This window comes from Pyxicephalus adspersus, chromosome 3 (genome assembly GCF_032062135.1).
Source record: "Pyxicephalus adspersus chromosome 3, UCB_Pads_2.0, whole genome shotgun sequence".
In the NCBI taxonomy this organism is placed as follows: domain Eukaryota; kingdom Metazoa; phylum Chordata; class Amphibia; order Anura; family Pyxicephalidae; genus Pyxicephalus; species Pyxicephalus adspersus.
In genome coordinates this window covers 77812819-77828050 of record NC_092860.1, presented here as the reverse complement: position 1 = coordinate 77828050, position 15232 = coordinate 77812819, and the positions used below count along the sequence as shown (strand labels likewise).

Genomic DNA, 15232 nt, shown 5'->3' with positions numbered 1-15232 from the left:
AGTTAAATTAAACTGATAGAAGAAAAGCAGAATTAATTAAACTGGATATGCTCGAAAGAAAACCTGACACCAGAAAAATAAGACAGTCATGATTGCCCCTATATTTTGACCAATAAACTTATCACATGTATGGAGATTGTCCTTTTTTTTCTTTTAACTGTGAACTTGTTGTGGGCCAATGCTTAAATATTAGGCAGCCAATTAACTAACATTTTCAGCAATGCCTGCTTCAGTATTTTTCTCATAGAACATTGTTGTAAATACCTTCTTTAAAAAACAGAATTCATGTCAAGAAATGCAACATATCAAAAAATTGTAATAAAAATTACTTACTACTTGTGTAGAGAATTTTAGCCAGAGTCATTTCAAGAATTGCACCTCTGCTACCCTCACTCAACATATGCAACTATTGGAAGGAAAAAAGGATACAAATAGGAATGGTCAATAAACACATAATTAAATAGTGACAATGTATTCTGATAAAGCAACAAAGTATTTTAGATTCACAAGAAGTAAATGGTACTGAACAACTGACAAAGTTTGTTACTTCCATCCATCCTTCCACCTACACACACAATTTGGGACAAGGGGAAAAAATACATACTATACATACCACTGAAATTATTACATGTGATTTGTCTTACTTGCTGGAAACTTCTCATTTTCTTCAGTAAAGTTTGTAACTTAGGTACGCCTGGCAGACACTATACAAGGTTCTGACTATTTATTTGCAGCAGGCCAAGCAAAAAAACTAAGACTATGAATGGAATTTGAAAGAGCTTCTGTTTAAGGAGTTTTTTCATTTGTTTAGCCAGCTCCATTTGCTAGGTACCCAGTAAAATGTGCATAAACTTTAACCATACTTCCCCTGATACTTTAATCCATTATTTTACCTCTCAGGAAATAAACAGGTATGGTACCAGGTCATTTAATCTCCCATTTCCCCCACAATTCAGTGTACATAACCTGAATAGCCTATTACCAAGCCTAAGCACTGCTATAAGTGACCAGGTAAAACATGTCAAGCACTTTAGGTTGCCTGTTTGAGGCTTTAAGGATACTAAATGTAAAATATATAGGAGTACAAATTTACCAAATTAAAAAATATAGTAATAAAGTCAGTAAAAAATAAAGGTTAACTAAAGATCCTAAACAAGATTTGCTGAACTAAGCATGTAGGTAAAAAAAACTTTTCTAAAGTTAAGTATTTCATGTATTACCTCATCAACAACAACTAGGCCTAAATCGCTTATTCGTCCAGTTTCAATCAATGAATTCACCAGACTGTGACCTTTTTCTATAGTTGCAATGTATAGAGATTTTTTGGTTCTTCTTTTGATTGGTGGAAATCTTCCTTTGCTCCCAGCATACTCCTCTATCAAAAAGTCCAATTCTACTCCAAATCCAGATAAGCCACGAACCTGAAAAAATTTACAAATAACAACCTAAATTGATAAAAAGTACTCTGACATAGACTGGTAGACCTAAATTTGTTTGGTCCAACAGTGCAAAAAAAAAAAAAAAAAAAAGTGACACACTAAGGGCACTATTTATAAAACAGGGAATCAAGCATTCTCTCAAACATCATCCAGGTCCATGGGTTTCAATGGCAGTAATGGATTTCCCACAGGGAAGTGTTTTAGGGAATGTCAGTTTCCCTGTTTTTTGAATTGAGCCCTAAGCATACTACACTGCTTCAGTCTCAGGGGTGAATTTTAGTATCAGAAGTTTGTTTAGTATTTAATTACAATATATATGGCATACAAAGTTCACCATTTTGTGTGCATAAACTTACCAGTAGAAATACAATGGCTGTTTAAAGGGATGGCAAAAGAAGATGACTATTGAAGCCACTGGATCAACATGAGAGCCTATGAATTAGCATTTAAAGATGGCAAAGTCAGCTATGGCAGAGGATGTGCATCTCTTGTGATGGACTTCCTGACAAACTTGCAACCCTCTCATGCTAATAAAATAGGTGCCCTAACTTCTAATAAAATAGCATGATGTTATTCAAAAGTATATATTTATGTAATAGGTTTGCATAACCAAATTACCAGGTGTGAACAAAAACAATGAGACTAGACTAAAAAAAAAAGTGGCAATATAAACAAAGGATTTGCTGCACATAAACTGCAACACCTAGAAATTCCACTGGAGGGCACAGGTCTACCATATTCCACTAATATTAACATGTAACAAAAAAGAAACATTTGAAAATATATTGCTACATATTTATTTACACAGTAAACACTCATGTAGCTGTTTTTAAAGAAAAGCATGTATTGCAGCATGTCATTAAGCCCTTTAGAAAGTAATGTGTCCAACCTAAAAATCAAGCAGGTGTTTAAAACTCATCAATTTCTGTTAAACTACTGTCAGGTAACAGTATGTTACATCGCCATTGCCCTCTTAACTCACCATTCTTACTACATTCTGTCAAGCATTAATCACCATTCATCACTGAATTATTACACCATAAACTCTGTGCAAGATCAGCATGTTAAGAAGAGTAACAAAAGGAAGTAAGGAAACTGTTTATTTAAAAACCAGTGAGTTGGACATTTACTGATGGAGAATTAATCATTGCCATTAAAATTTCATGGGTCTGGAAGATTTTTCACTAGAAGAAGCTAAATATTGAATTCACTGCTTTATATACTGATCCTTAGACTGTATTGCTTACAGATATCAATCTGTGGTGTACAAATGTTAGTGAATGTTACAGTTCACGTGTCAAGATCCCTTACAAAAGGTGCCCGTCTCAGTCAATGAGCTTTAAAAGATAAACTTGTTGCTTCCTATTCATTACAGTTATTAAGCAATGAACGTGAGGTCTTTTCATAGTAACAATCCTCACCAGAGACTACTCACCCGATCCTATGGCATCATTCTCTTACTTGCCAAAATGCTGTGGAATCTAACTTGCTTCTTAGGAGGCAGCACTCTGCACCTCAAGTATTCGGTCAGTGAGGGAGTCACATTGTAAAAAGGGGCAAGTGATCTCACTGCTTTCCTAGCAATCTCACCACTGTTGAGCAGCTACCTTGAAAATGACTGCTAGTACAACATTGGCCTCAGGCTAGAACAGAACTTACCTTTTCCTGAACAATAGCCACGTAGGGTAAGATTATAAGAACATCCTTTTTTCTACATAGAAGCTCCTGAAGCATTACAATCTCTGCAACAAGTGTTTTGCCTCCACTTGTTGGCAATGAGTAAATTAAATTCTTCCTCTGCTTTAGGGAATCCAGAGTTAGACACGTATGCTGCCAATCTGTAAAAGAAAATAAACAGAAAACTTCAAATCAAGATCTAAGTAAAATAAAGATCTTGTTTTAAAATAAATTTTCAAGTTTTATTCCATATCTTAAATAGATAAAAAGGTAGACTAAACAACTGCCCAAAACATTTCACACTGTGGTAGAAGAAATATTTATTTTAAATATACAAAAATATAAAATCTAGCTTTCCTTGATATTTCTGGTTTGGAACTTGTGACTCAGAAATTTGTTTTAAATATAGCCTTTAAATGGCTTAAAATCAATTTAACAGGACTGAAAGAATAGGAACTAAAGTTGTCTGAAATCTGGGGATGCATGGTATAACTTAGTATACTCTAAATAATGGCAACTATGTACATACATTTCACTGAAAATATGTCTGATATCAGAATATTGCCTAAAAAGTAATAAAAAAAATCTAAGAAAACAACTTAAAAACAATCCCAAAATGTTCTCACCTTATGGAAATACACTATATAATCAATAACACCACACAAACCCAAAGGGAATCCCCACTTCATAGGTAAACATAAATGATATAACACAGGGGTCGGCAACCTGCAGCTCGCGAGCCACATGCGGCTCTTTAGATGTGAAGCTGCGGCTCTTTAATTCAGTCTGTCGGAAGCTATTCTATCTCTCAGCCTGGCTTTCCACCACACCCCTCCCCCGTGACACTCGAGAGCTTCCGACAGACTGAATTAAAGAGCCGCAGCTTCACAAAAAGCCAGGCTAGGAGATAGCCTAAAGGTATCTATATTTCTACAATAAAATACAAAAGTGGGCAGTTTAGCAACAATACATGGAAAATCAAAATGTTTGTAACTGTTTCACCATTACAGAATTCTGAGGAAAATGAAATGTCATCTAATGTTATCCAAACTTTCTAAAACCATGCAAAGCCAACGCTCCCATTGAATTTGTTTAGTCAATTGTTTCTTATTGAAGTACAAGTTAGTGTTGTAAGTAAATGTTTACTTGTTTTAATTTTTTACTTAAATAATAGGTAATTATCTAAAAATGCCATATATATATTATCTAATTTGTTGTGAAAAACACTACTTATATATGAATAAATAGATATTTTTTCTTATGAATAAATAGATTCGTTTTTTTTATCAAAAAACTATTTATGCGAGTACAATTTATTGTTGGCAAGAAAAAATTTTGTAAAAAAATTGTAAAATTGTAATTTTTGGCTCTTTCGACTCAAAAGGTTGCTGACCCCTGATATATGTGTAGTCTTTTACCCATCCACCACGTGTAACTCTTGGATTCTTTTCACATTTTAGAGCCTTGTGTGCTACATTCTTGTAAAAGCCTGTTGGTTATTTACTTTCAAAACTGAAACTGAAAGTTACATAAAATAATTTTAATGTTACTGGAAAACTTCATTTAGGGTTTTAATTAGGTGGAGCTTGCTATAAAATAATTCTTAAAGGACTCGATGCAGCTTTAAGGCTCTTTCAGACTGATAACTACAAAGCTGTAATCAGGTCAGAGGCACAGCATCTTCCATACCCAGATGTACAGGGTTTTTACCCAACTCCAGTGGACAATAAAGTGGTGGCAAACTACTAGTTACTCCCCCTGATCATAATAAAGTTATTAATGTGAATAGTACCTCTGGTTTAACATATACACAGGCTACAATAATGAGAATGGTAGGGTTGAAGATATTACATTTGTTTTATGAGTAAAGGAATAGGAGAAACATACATACCAGTGTTTCTCAACATTTTTTACATCGGGTTTCAGATCTTCAGGGAACTCCTTTTATAATTAATATAGCTTGTTGAAAGATCTTTAGTATACACAAAACTTTTGGGTGTGTTGAATGCCTGGTTCTCGGTTACATTGTGGTTCTATTACCTGGACCCCTTATCCTGTAGTGACCTAAATGCTGGTAGGATACACTACAGACCACATCAAGAGACCCAGCACCCAACACTCCTAGAAGTGCTGTATGTAAAGGACCTTTGAACAGACTTTTCAATTATGTTTGTGATTTGGACTTACATTAGAATGCTGAAAAAAAAAAAAAAAGTTCAAGATAAAGCTACTAAGAATCTGTCCATATACAAGTGATTGTGTTGTGAATGTGGAAGTTGAAGTTCTCCACACTACCTGATTGCTTCTGATGTGGGATTACATAATTACTGCTCCTTAAGAAAATGTAGAATGCCCTTGGGTACCTGTTAATCACTCCATCAACTCACTTCTCCCTAGAAATTAGGAATTATTTCTGCATTGATGATGATCCATATAGGTCCAGGACAACCCAGTTCATGGTAAATTTGTAAATTCAGGGTGGAGATCACCATTTTAAAGAAAAAATGTGTATTTACCATAAAGTTTTTTAATTCCTCTGAACTCCTCAATAAGGTCACCAACTTTACTGGGTAAGCCGTAGAAAGGTCCCAAGTCTGTGCTGGAAGAATCGGCTACAGTCTTTTTGGCAACATCAATTTCTTCTAAAAGAATAGTTTCCTTTATCTGCTTAGTCCTCAAAACTTGTGGACTTTGGACTTTAGCATTCCCAGTCAATGTATTTTTAAGACTGTCTCGTAAACTCTTCCGTTTTACATCCTTTTGAGGTAAGATTGATGATTTTTCTGTATCTGCATTATCACATTTGTTGAGGTGACCTAAGGCATCAGCATACAAATCAGTATCATCTATGAATTGTTTCATGGTAGTCCTGTCTGAATCTAAATTTTGATTTGCATCCTGACAAAGAAGCTGTGAGCAAGGAATATCATCTGGAAAATCCTCTGTAAACTCATCTGATTCAGCTTCAAATTTTGAAGGTAATGGTCTTTGGTTTGTTTGTTGTGGTAGTGGTTGTTCAAATGACAATTTAGAACTTGTAATCGATGTTGAAGTATGACCAGCGGTGTCCAGTGTGTCTGTAAAAGTACATAGAAAAGTACTGGATGTCTCCTGCTTGCACTTTAATTCCAAGTCTTCCACCTGAGCCAGCAATGATGGATCTTCAGCAAAGCTGTCATATTCTCCAAACATGTCATCATCACTGCCAAAGTCCTGCAAAGTTAGAACATAAGGATACCCAGTATTTTACTTGTCATGTTGACCTAATATACAGATGTTGAAACCAGAAATGCAGCTAATAATTTACCACCTAAGTATGAGTAATTTTTCAATACAGACAGTCCCCGGGTTAAGGACATCTGACATATGGATGTCTCCTAGATATGAACGAGGCTTCTCTGCTAACTGGCATGACTTGCTGAAGAAATCTTTTGCTAAAAACAGCTGAGGTTGTGGGTGGTCTTAGGGGGGGTGAGCTCTTTTTGCAGCCTCTTGTAAATCTTTAATGACCAAGACAAACTCTGCAGTTGTTTCTTTTTCCATATTAAAGCACAGCTTGCTCCAGAAGTTAATGAATGTCGAGCCTCCATTAAGATCTTTTTTTTGCTTTGTTTGTGAATAACTCACAGTGAGGATTTTATACAGTAACTGACACCACACTGCTTATTAATATATTGAGACAAACATCTGTCCTAATTGCATTTTTTTTAAAAATGATGTACCTGTTCCGACTTACATACAAATTCAACTTAAGAACAAACCTACTGTCCCTATCTCATATGTAACCCGGGGACTAGTAGTAGTAGTAACTAGTAGTTACTGCAGTGCCATTGTGTGTCACTCACCTGATGACTGGAATACATGTTATTTTCTTCTTTAGGGCAATAATTTATGCCATGTGAATGAGAAGTTATCTCCATCCCTTCTCTATCACTACCGGGCCGCTTTTTAGCTGGAGTAAGGAGACTGTGTCCTGAAGACAAACTTCTTTTACGGACTGGTGCGCGCCTCTGAACCCTAAGTCCGTCACTTTCCGTCATCCTAATGGGATGATTTCCATGCTAAACACTTATGAATACAAATTCATTTTGGAAAGGGAAAAAAAAATAAACTATATACTAACATGAAAGTGAATAATGGGAATGATCCCCATCATTATATTGACAATCTATTCATTCTAAAAGATGTCAAAGTCTCCTAACATCTATGTGAATTCAGGGCGATGAAATAATATAATGCATGGCTGTGTTTCGGCTTCAGTTTGTATTAAGTTCTGCAAAAAGAGAATGAAAATATTTTTACTGAACAATATCAGATATATTGTTATGAAAACAAGTGCACAGAAGACAATATGAAATATTCCCATTAAGTAGTACTACAATGTATAATTTCCTCCTCCTATTCGGCTTGCTCCTACTTTCTGCTCATTTAAAAGAGCGCTCAAAAACCATTTTTTCAAACTTGCCTACCCATCTTCTTCTGTCTTTTGAAACCCTCACTACCGACCCACCACTCCATATCCCCCTCCTATTGTGTGATACTTCCCCCACCTCCTACATTGTAAGCTCTTCGGGACAGGATCCTCTCCTCCTCCTGTGTCACTGTCTGTATCTATCTTTCATTTGCTATACCTATTTATTGTACAACCACCCCACCACTGCAGCCCATGACAGTGTCATGGAGTTAAGTCTGAAGCTCACGTTTAGTCCAGAGCTTTGTCTTCACAAACATTCCGAGCTTCAGCTCCGCTTACACAGCCTCTCCTATTGCCACTGCTAGGTGATTTTTGAATATAGACAACAGTTCTCTTGCGTCAAACAATAATGACGTCATTATTTTGGCGGACATTTTTGACATGGGCAAACAAAACCAATAAAACGCATTTTTTTTTGTATTTCACGTACAATAATAATAAAAAAAAAAATACACTTGTTAGAAAGTGAATGTGTTTCTGCTTATTTTTTAAATTCTCTCAAACTCCTACTGTCCTGAGTTTGGCTAGCGGAACTGTAGTGCGCAGGGCGGTGTTATGAGTCGGACCGGTGCACTGACAGGATCTGGTGCTCTGGTTTTTGTGTCCTCCCTTCAGGTCACAGAACAGACATTGCAGTAAGATGTTGGTGTCCAGGCTGTTATGGGGAGTCGGGAGATGCCGGCTGGTGTCCTCGTCATGGTGCAGTCCTGTAGCTCTGTATAGCACTGGGATATCCAACTCAGGTGAGCCATGCTGCTCTTCTCCTCCATACACATGGTGTGTCACACATAATGACATGCACATAGAGGTCTTGTAGCAGGCATTAGGTCAGGCTGGGGGTCACATATTTTTATTTAGCTTTCCCTACACGAATAGGTAAAGCTATTTCCACAAAACCTCTGTATGGGGCCTCAAGGACAAGCCAAGACTCCCAACATATCGTAAAACTAATACATTTTATGACCTGATAGGGTGTGATAGGAAATTTCCCAGTGATGGCAAAGAAAACAAATACATATTTTTCAGTAACATGAGGAATGTATTGTTTTTATTATGTCTCGTCATGGTGACAACTGTGTCCCCAAGGACAGGAAGCTTCTCAATGGGGTCACTGGCAAAAAATTACAGCCGTACAGAAATGTTACCTGTCTGACACTTCTATCCACAACTAACAGAATACCTAAGCCCCATAGAGACTTCAGATATTCCTTTATGATTGTTTCTAGTGACAGATAAACTAATGGTCATTGTACACAGCACTGTTCTGTATTGTGGAGAGCAGTGGATCAGCCAGAGGGAAACCACTGGGTTCTCCTCCATAGGAATGATCAGTGATCGTTTATTAGTGGTCTTTCATCAATCTTCTGCAGAGCAATAATGATTGACTTTGGGGGATGTTGTACACGTCAGATTTTCACCCGAGATACACATGACCATTCTACTAGGGCGAGAATCATCTAACGTGTGTGCAAAGCTTTAGGAATTGTGTTTTTATTGAGTTGCAAATTGCATGTCAGCATTGAGAATGAAGTACTTCCTTCTATTATGTTAGAACGGGACACATGCCATGACTTGTGTCTTCTGTCTATACATATGAAAAAATGAGGAAAGAAGCAGGGTTTTTTTTTGGGCAAAAGATTGAAGTGTATTTTTCAAATAAGTAAAAAGTGGGTGACACAAATTTAATTGAATCAGTCTAAGAATAGCAAACATGGTAAAATCACAAATAAAACTATAAAGGTATCCCTCGATTTTATATTGACTAGTTAACAAAAAGGTTTTCCTAATCCCCTTGTTAACTAGTTAATAGTAAAATAATATTAGATCCTTTCATACCAAACTGGATACCACATTATGTTTGCATGCAGATTACTGCATATTGAGACTAGATATATATATATATATATATATATATATATATACACATATACATACACACTGTACAATATAAGTCAATGACGCACATGGATTCACACACTGTGCGGGGATGCCCAAATGTTTATTGTCTATTAAATAATTATATATTTCTGATCTGACCTGTCACTAATATGTTGTTTCTATATACAAGTATATGTAATATTTATGATCATTTCCGTTTATACTTTATTGTACAGATGCTCTGACTCTCCTTGCACATCCCCTGAAGCCTTCTGGCGAAACGTGTTGGGATTGAGATTTTTTGAGCTTTCTATATGTCTGTTGCAACATTTAGTCAGACAACTTTCTATTTAGTAAGCGAGGCATAACCCTACTAATTAAAAATTGAGGGATGCCTTTAAAGTTTTATTTGTGATTATGCTGAGCTATTATTGCATGGGCTAAGATGAATTAATTCATGATATAGGCCTACTAGGTAATGTGAAAATGTAATACCTGCAGGATTTTTTTTACAACTACTTTCTTGCCCTCATCTTTTATTCTCTCCAAAAAAACAGCACAATTTTTGTTAGTATATTTGCTTCCTAGGGTTGATCTAAGAATAGTACAATAGTGCCTAGTCCATGAGTCTTTTTATTTCTCATTGTGTGTACTCATTGTTTCCCATAAATCTGTTCATTGGTACTGTAGCCTCCATGGGGTAAATCTGACTTTCAACAGATTCACCTGATGGTCATTTAAAACACATGGACCTGGAATATTTTCCACTAAAGAATGTTTCAATGAGTGTTGAACAATGATTACAACATTACCATGGTTCCAGTGAATATTTATTGGGAAAGGACATATAGAGCAAACAAACACTTGGATTAGGTTCCAGATGAGTTCAGACATATTGGCTCCTAATATGCAGACTTGTAAGTTTGCTCTGTAATTAATCAGTACAGAAATGTAAATCATGAGCATAGATCTGTGCAATGACACAATGAGGTCACACTCAGCTTCTATGTGTTTATATAACAAAAGAGACAATACTTGGAATTATGTTTATAACTGTCTTTGTTCTGTCTTTGTAGTTGCTCCAGGCAGCAGTGAGAGTTCACAAAAAACATCAGAAGATATAGTAAGTATTGATCAAGACTTTGTAGTTCTAGTTATTTTACAAAGCAACAGACTAAATATAAGGTAAAAGTCACGTTTAGGCAATGCTGTCACTAGAAATAATAATTTTCCTGTGCTCTGTCCACTGAAGAATATTCTGCATCCAAATCATGTCTGATGGTGTTGGATACCTGGCCTCCGCTGCTTTCTGTGGTTTCATCCACTAATGCTATATCACTGCTTTGTCCTGGAAAATTCTCCAGTAACTGAACCTTTTAACTATAGCAAAGATCAGTCTCCTAAATTATAGACAGGTTCTTGTTCAGACCTATATTAGAAACATTGTTTTCAATGCCACTTCTGTCAGCCTGGTGGCCTACTATCCACATTGCTGTACTGGTTGTTTTAAAGAATGAAAATTTGTAAATGTAGCAGTGTGCAGTATTGAACCACTCACTGCCACCCCTATTCATTTCTTATGGCTTGCTGCAGGTGAGATGCCCTGCACTACAACCTTACCACCAGTCTGAAAATAGCCTTAGGACCAGCTTACTGGTAGTGACAGAAAGGAAAGTAGTTGGGAAGCAAGTACAAAGTGTTGTCACTCTAGAAAGAGGTACTGTATATCTAAGACCGCCAGGTGGCTAGTATTTACATATAAAAAGGACACCAAGTATGGCCCTTACATATTAGCAACCTTGGTGAACATTTAGAAAACCCTCCTATTTCAGTCATATAAATCCAGGTTCCCAACAGCTGCTTGTTATGTGATCAGTTTTGCCAATGATTGGTTCACCTCTGTTAGAAGCCTTTGGTTTTTATTCAAAAAAAATATGAAGTTTATTATTATTCATTTAAAATTTGATACTCTTGATGCAAAAAACATCAGATGGTCGTACATACAGGATACATTGTGGTTGATCCTATTATTTTAATATAGTTAGAATGTAGTTCTCCTTTAGATCATACAACACTTTACACCTGACTTAATCACCAATTTTTATATCATTTTGTGCTCAATATAGTGCTTCACTATGAAAACAATCTTTGTTCTCTAAACATACCACTATATTATTTGGCCTCAAAAATCATTGTCTTGCAGTGTTCTCATCTCCTGCCCTGATAGAGAATTTCAGCACATTTGGCGTCCACATGGAAAAGTAAAGAAACAGTAAAAAAGTTTCTATTAACACTTCTCGTCGCTCTCCCCCTTTCCTCTCCATAGAGCACAACGGTGCTGTGTGTACAGAGCTCATTCATGCATCGTGCAGTCGTTTGTCGTTGGAAAGGATTGTGAAAGATCCTTTACAATGAAAGTTGAAACGTGTGTACATAGCCTTAGCCTATCCAAGTGCATGTAACTTATTGACTAGAGTACATTGTTTACACACAGTCTCACTGTTTTGTATTTTATTAGGCTGAATTTGTTATTAATATTCTTATTATTATTAATAAACAGGATTTATATAGCGCCAACATATTATGCAGCGCTGTACATTAAATTTGGGTTATGGCAATTATGTTTGCATAATATAAAGAGAAAAGTTGTTTATTAAAAAGTAACAACAAATAAATGTCTCTTTGTTTTGTCTGCAGCCAGTTCAATTGGAAAATCCTTTTAAAGAGCCTCCTAAAAGGTGCATCTTGTGTGAGATACCAATAGACTATAAGAATGTGCAGGTATGTTTTTACATCTCCATATTTCAAGTGCATTAAAAAATCATTGATCCTGCAGGTTTTACACGTTTGATGCTGCAACTTTCCCTGCTGTCAAGAGATGATTTTAAGGTCATTTGACCCGGTGATGATGAGATGATTGCAGATTTACATAGGTAGACTGCAGCACTCGCTTTGTAATATAGATGGTCAGTATTTACATAGGTATACCTAATAAACATAAACTGCATCCTTTTCAGTTCTCTGAGATGCTGACCCACAATACAGGTGCAGCTTAGTAAAATCAGAGTGTAATCAGAACCTCTAATCTGATCATTCCTAGTCATTGACCTACTAAAGAGAGTACTAAAAACTGAATTTTGAAGATTTAAAATAAATGTGAAATTTCACTCCTTTTATTGGATAAAATAATGGAGGATTTTTTTACCCACATGCAGTGTCTAGTAGGGGCTCAGCTTTTGGGCAGGCTCCTCACATGCAATGGAGCAGAGTCTGCCAAAGAAACAAAGGGGGCTGGTAAGAAAAGTGACTATGTGGGACCTGTGGTTAAAACAGTCTTCCTCAAGGGATACCATCTGCCCTGCTCTCTTACATTTGTGGGTGTATCACATAGTGCGCCCCCCACCACACGCTGTCTAAGCAGCCTCCATGTCACTACAGAACACAACAGTAATTTGAAAGCTGTCAGAGATCATACTATGCAACACTCTGACATGTCAGACAGCCCTAGCACCAATTACTAAAACTGTGATTTGACTTGCCATCTGCTGGATCGGTAAGTATGCTTTTTACAAGGTGACTGATATTTCATCCAGTGTTGTAAGTTAACTTTACCTTGGGAATAGATGGAAGGGGGGGGGGGCTGTAAAGCTTCGATCTAAAGCATGTTTTTTAAAACATTTATTGGAGGTTGTTTACTCAGTTTATGAATTGTTCAGTAAAAAATAACTAGAGGAACAATGACAGTTTAACACATACATTTTAACACTGAATTATTTTTCTTCCACAGCTGCTATCCCAGTTTGTGTCACCGCACACCGGTCGTATTTATGGAAGGCAAATAACAGGTAGTTATTTTCTAGTAGTTTAGGCTCTTTATTATTAACTATTCTCAAGTCAGAATAAAGATAGCAGGTTGATATGTTTTTTAAAAAAGATGAAAATAAGCCATTTTTGTTGATGTGCACTTAAATTTGTAAACTTGCGTAATTTAGTTTGGAATATATTATCGAGACTAGTAGATGTGTTTCTATTCCTGGACACTTTTCCAAAGTTTCAAAAACATGTATAATTTTATAATAGGTTTGTAGGTGAATTAAAACTTACTACAATACTTAGCATAGCATACATGCTCAATAAAAGAATCAATTTTGCTGTGAGTCAGTGTCTATTTTGGATATTAAGCCCCACAAACCGACCCCAGGATAACATGCTTATCTTGCAGTGCCGATTGCATTGCAATAAATACTACTGTACCAGGGGCCAAGTGCAGAACACAGGAAATATATGCATCAATCTGGTGAAGAAGGCTTAAGTTAGAAAGCCCCAAAGCTCAAACACACCTTCCTGCTTATGCTTCATGATAAACTGGCATAAATGAAAAATTATTTTCGGGTAAACAGCAACATGCTTCATGAATATGCTTCGGGCTCTACAACTGAAAAAAACAAATACAAGCATTATTGCAGAGTGATTTTCTTTGATGTGTTGGGCACAAAGAAACTTCGACAGGCTTAAACACCACGGATTGTGTTTTATGGATGGGCAGTGACATGCAGGCCATGGCAGAGTAATACCAAAGTGTATAATGGAGAACAGATAGCAACATTCACTATGTTATATATTAAGTGTCTTTACTGATGGCAAGTATGTTTTTTTTTAGAATTGTGACTGTTTTTCTTACAGGGTTGTGTAATAAAAAACAAAAAGAGATTGCAAAGGCCATTAAAAGAACAGATACTATGGGTAAGTTTCTAAGTTATGTTTTGCATAAGCTTTATATCCACTGCATCAGAACCATTATAAAACATTTGATGTTTGTGTTTTACAGGTTTTATGCCCGTCACGTACAAGGACCCAGCATTTCTTAAAGATCCTAAAATCTGCATTATCTGAAACGCCATGCTTATTGTTTTTGTTATTAAAATATTGTTTAGACATGGGCTTCTGCCTGTTTATTGCACATTTAAACTCACCTTGCTAGGCACAGAGGTGGTGGCAAAAAAAATGACTGACAAAAGATCTAACTTCTTTTATTTCACCAAAAATTAATATCTTCTTTTCTTACAAAAACAATTATGACAAATACCTACTTATATAAAAAATTTCACAAACATCCCCTTGTTTGTTAGCAGTGCCCCAAATGTTCTAATAAAGAATAACATTATACAATGTAAAAAAAAATAGCAAAATAATTTAAATCTGGTCCCCAACCAGTACCAGACCATACTGAACTGAAATGAGCTGCTTTGAAATGAGTGACAGAAAGGAACTGTGTCCTCTCTCCTGTCATTTTGTTCAGGCAATCACTGATCTGTGCATTTTCAAAAAATTGGTGCAGGAATGTTTTGTATTGGTTAGTAATGCACATTGTGAGCCAATTAAAATTATTAGGCTACCACACTGCTGAGTTTACTTTTTACCATAGTATCTGCATGAAAGGCTTTGAAAACGGACCTAGAAAAATAAGTCAAAGGCAGTATCTCTAAATCCAAACTAACAAAGTCAGAACAGTGGAGAAGAATGCTTTGACTATTAAAATGTTGGTGACTGTGGACCTAAGCAGTCCATGTTTAAAGGTTGTGAATCATCTTCTGTTTCTGTCCCACTGTTTAACAATAATTTGTTATCATCAAGGTTTGCCTCTCGTGTAGAAGATCTTGTCCTTAACGATAAGTCAGCTTTACTTTTCTGTGGGGGTCTCTTTCGCTTGCCAGCTTTCCTGACGCATTCTTCTGGGAGGTCACATTCTTCTATCATTAGCGTC

General features: G+C 36.2%; 2 protein-coding genes across 7 annotated transcripts in view; one reads left to right on the top strand and one right to left on the bottom strand.

The window, feature by feature from the left end:
* HELQ (helicase, POLQ like) overlaps nucleotides 1-7905 on the bottom strand; it is a 35543-nt gene extending 27638 nt beyond the window's left edge. The window contains exons 1-6 of one of the 6 annotated variants that reach the window (XM_072405332.1): nucleotides 7817-7905; nucleotides 7240-7389; nucleotides 5633-6329; nucleotides 3099-3277; nucleotides 1221-1421; nucleotides 334-406 (exon numbers count right to left, since the gene is read on the bottom strand). In XM_072405332.1, the coding sequence (XP_072261433.1) occupies nucleotides 334-406; nucleotides 1221-1421; nucleotides 3099-3277; nucleotides 5633-6329; nucleotides 7240-7272 (1183 nt within the window). In that variant the 5' untranslated portion in view covers nucleotides 7273-7389; nucleotides 7817-7905. Of the gene's footprint in view, nucleotides 1-333; nucleotides 407-1220; nucleotides 1422-3098; nucleotides 3278-5479; nucleotides 5585-5632; nucleotides 6330-6961; nucleotides 7748-7816 lie in introns of those variants that run through there. The other 5 variants (XM_072405330.1, XM_072405334.1, XM_072405329.1 and 2 more) reach the window with 5 other exon arrangements.
* Nucleotides 7906-8158: 253 nt separating this feature from the next.
* Nucleotides 8159-14409, top strand: MRPS18C (mitochondrial ribosomal protein S18C). Its single transcript, XM_072405328.1, has 6 exons — nucleotides 8159-8333; nucleotides 10545-10591; nucleotides 12166-12249; nucleotides 13256-13313; nucleotides 14152-14211; nucleotides 14297-14409. Exons 1-6 carry the CDS (start codon nucleotides 8231-8233, stop codon nucleotides 14359-14361), a joined length of 417 nt encoding a protein of 138 aa, XP_072261429.1. The 5' UTR covers nucleotides 8159-8230; the 3' UTR covers nucleotides 14362-14409.
* Nucleotides 14410-15232: the final 823 nt, after the last annotated feature.

Excerpts from the sequence above, each read along its gene's own strand:
- MRPS18C (XM_072405328.1), top strand. The coding sequence starts at position 8,231 with ATGTTGGTGTCCAGGCTGTTATGGGGAGTCGGGAGATGCCGGCTGGTG. Across the intron at positions 12,250-13,255 it reads TAGACTATAAGAATGTGCAG|CTGCTATCCCAGTTTGTGTC; the intron begins GTATGTTTTTAC and ends TTTCTTCCACAG. Across the intron at positions 14,212-14,296 it reads TAAAAGAACAGATACTATGG|GTTTTATGCCCGTCACGTAC; the intron begins GTAAGTTTCTAA and ends TGTGTTTTACAG.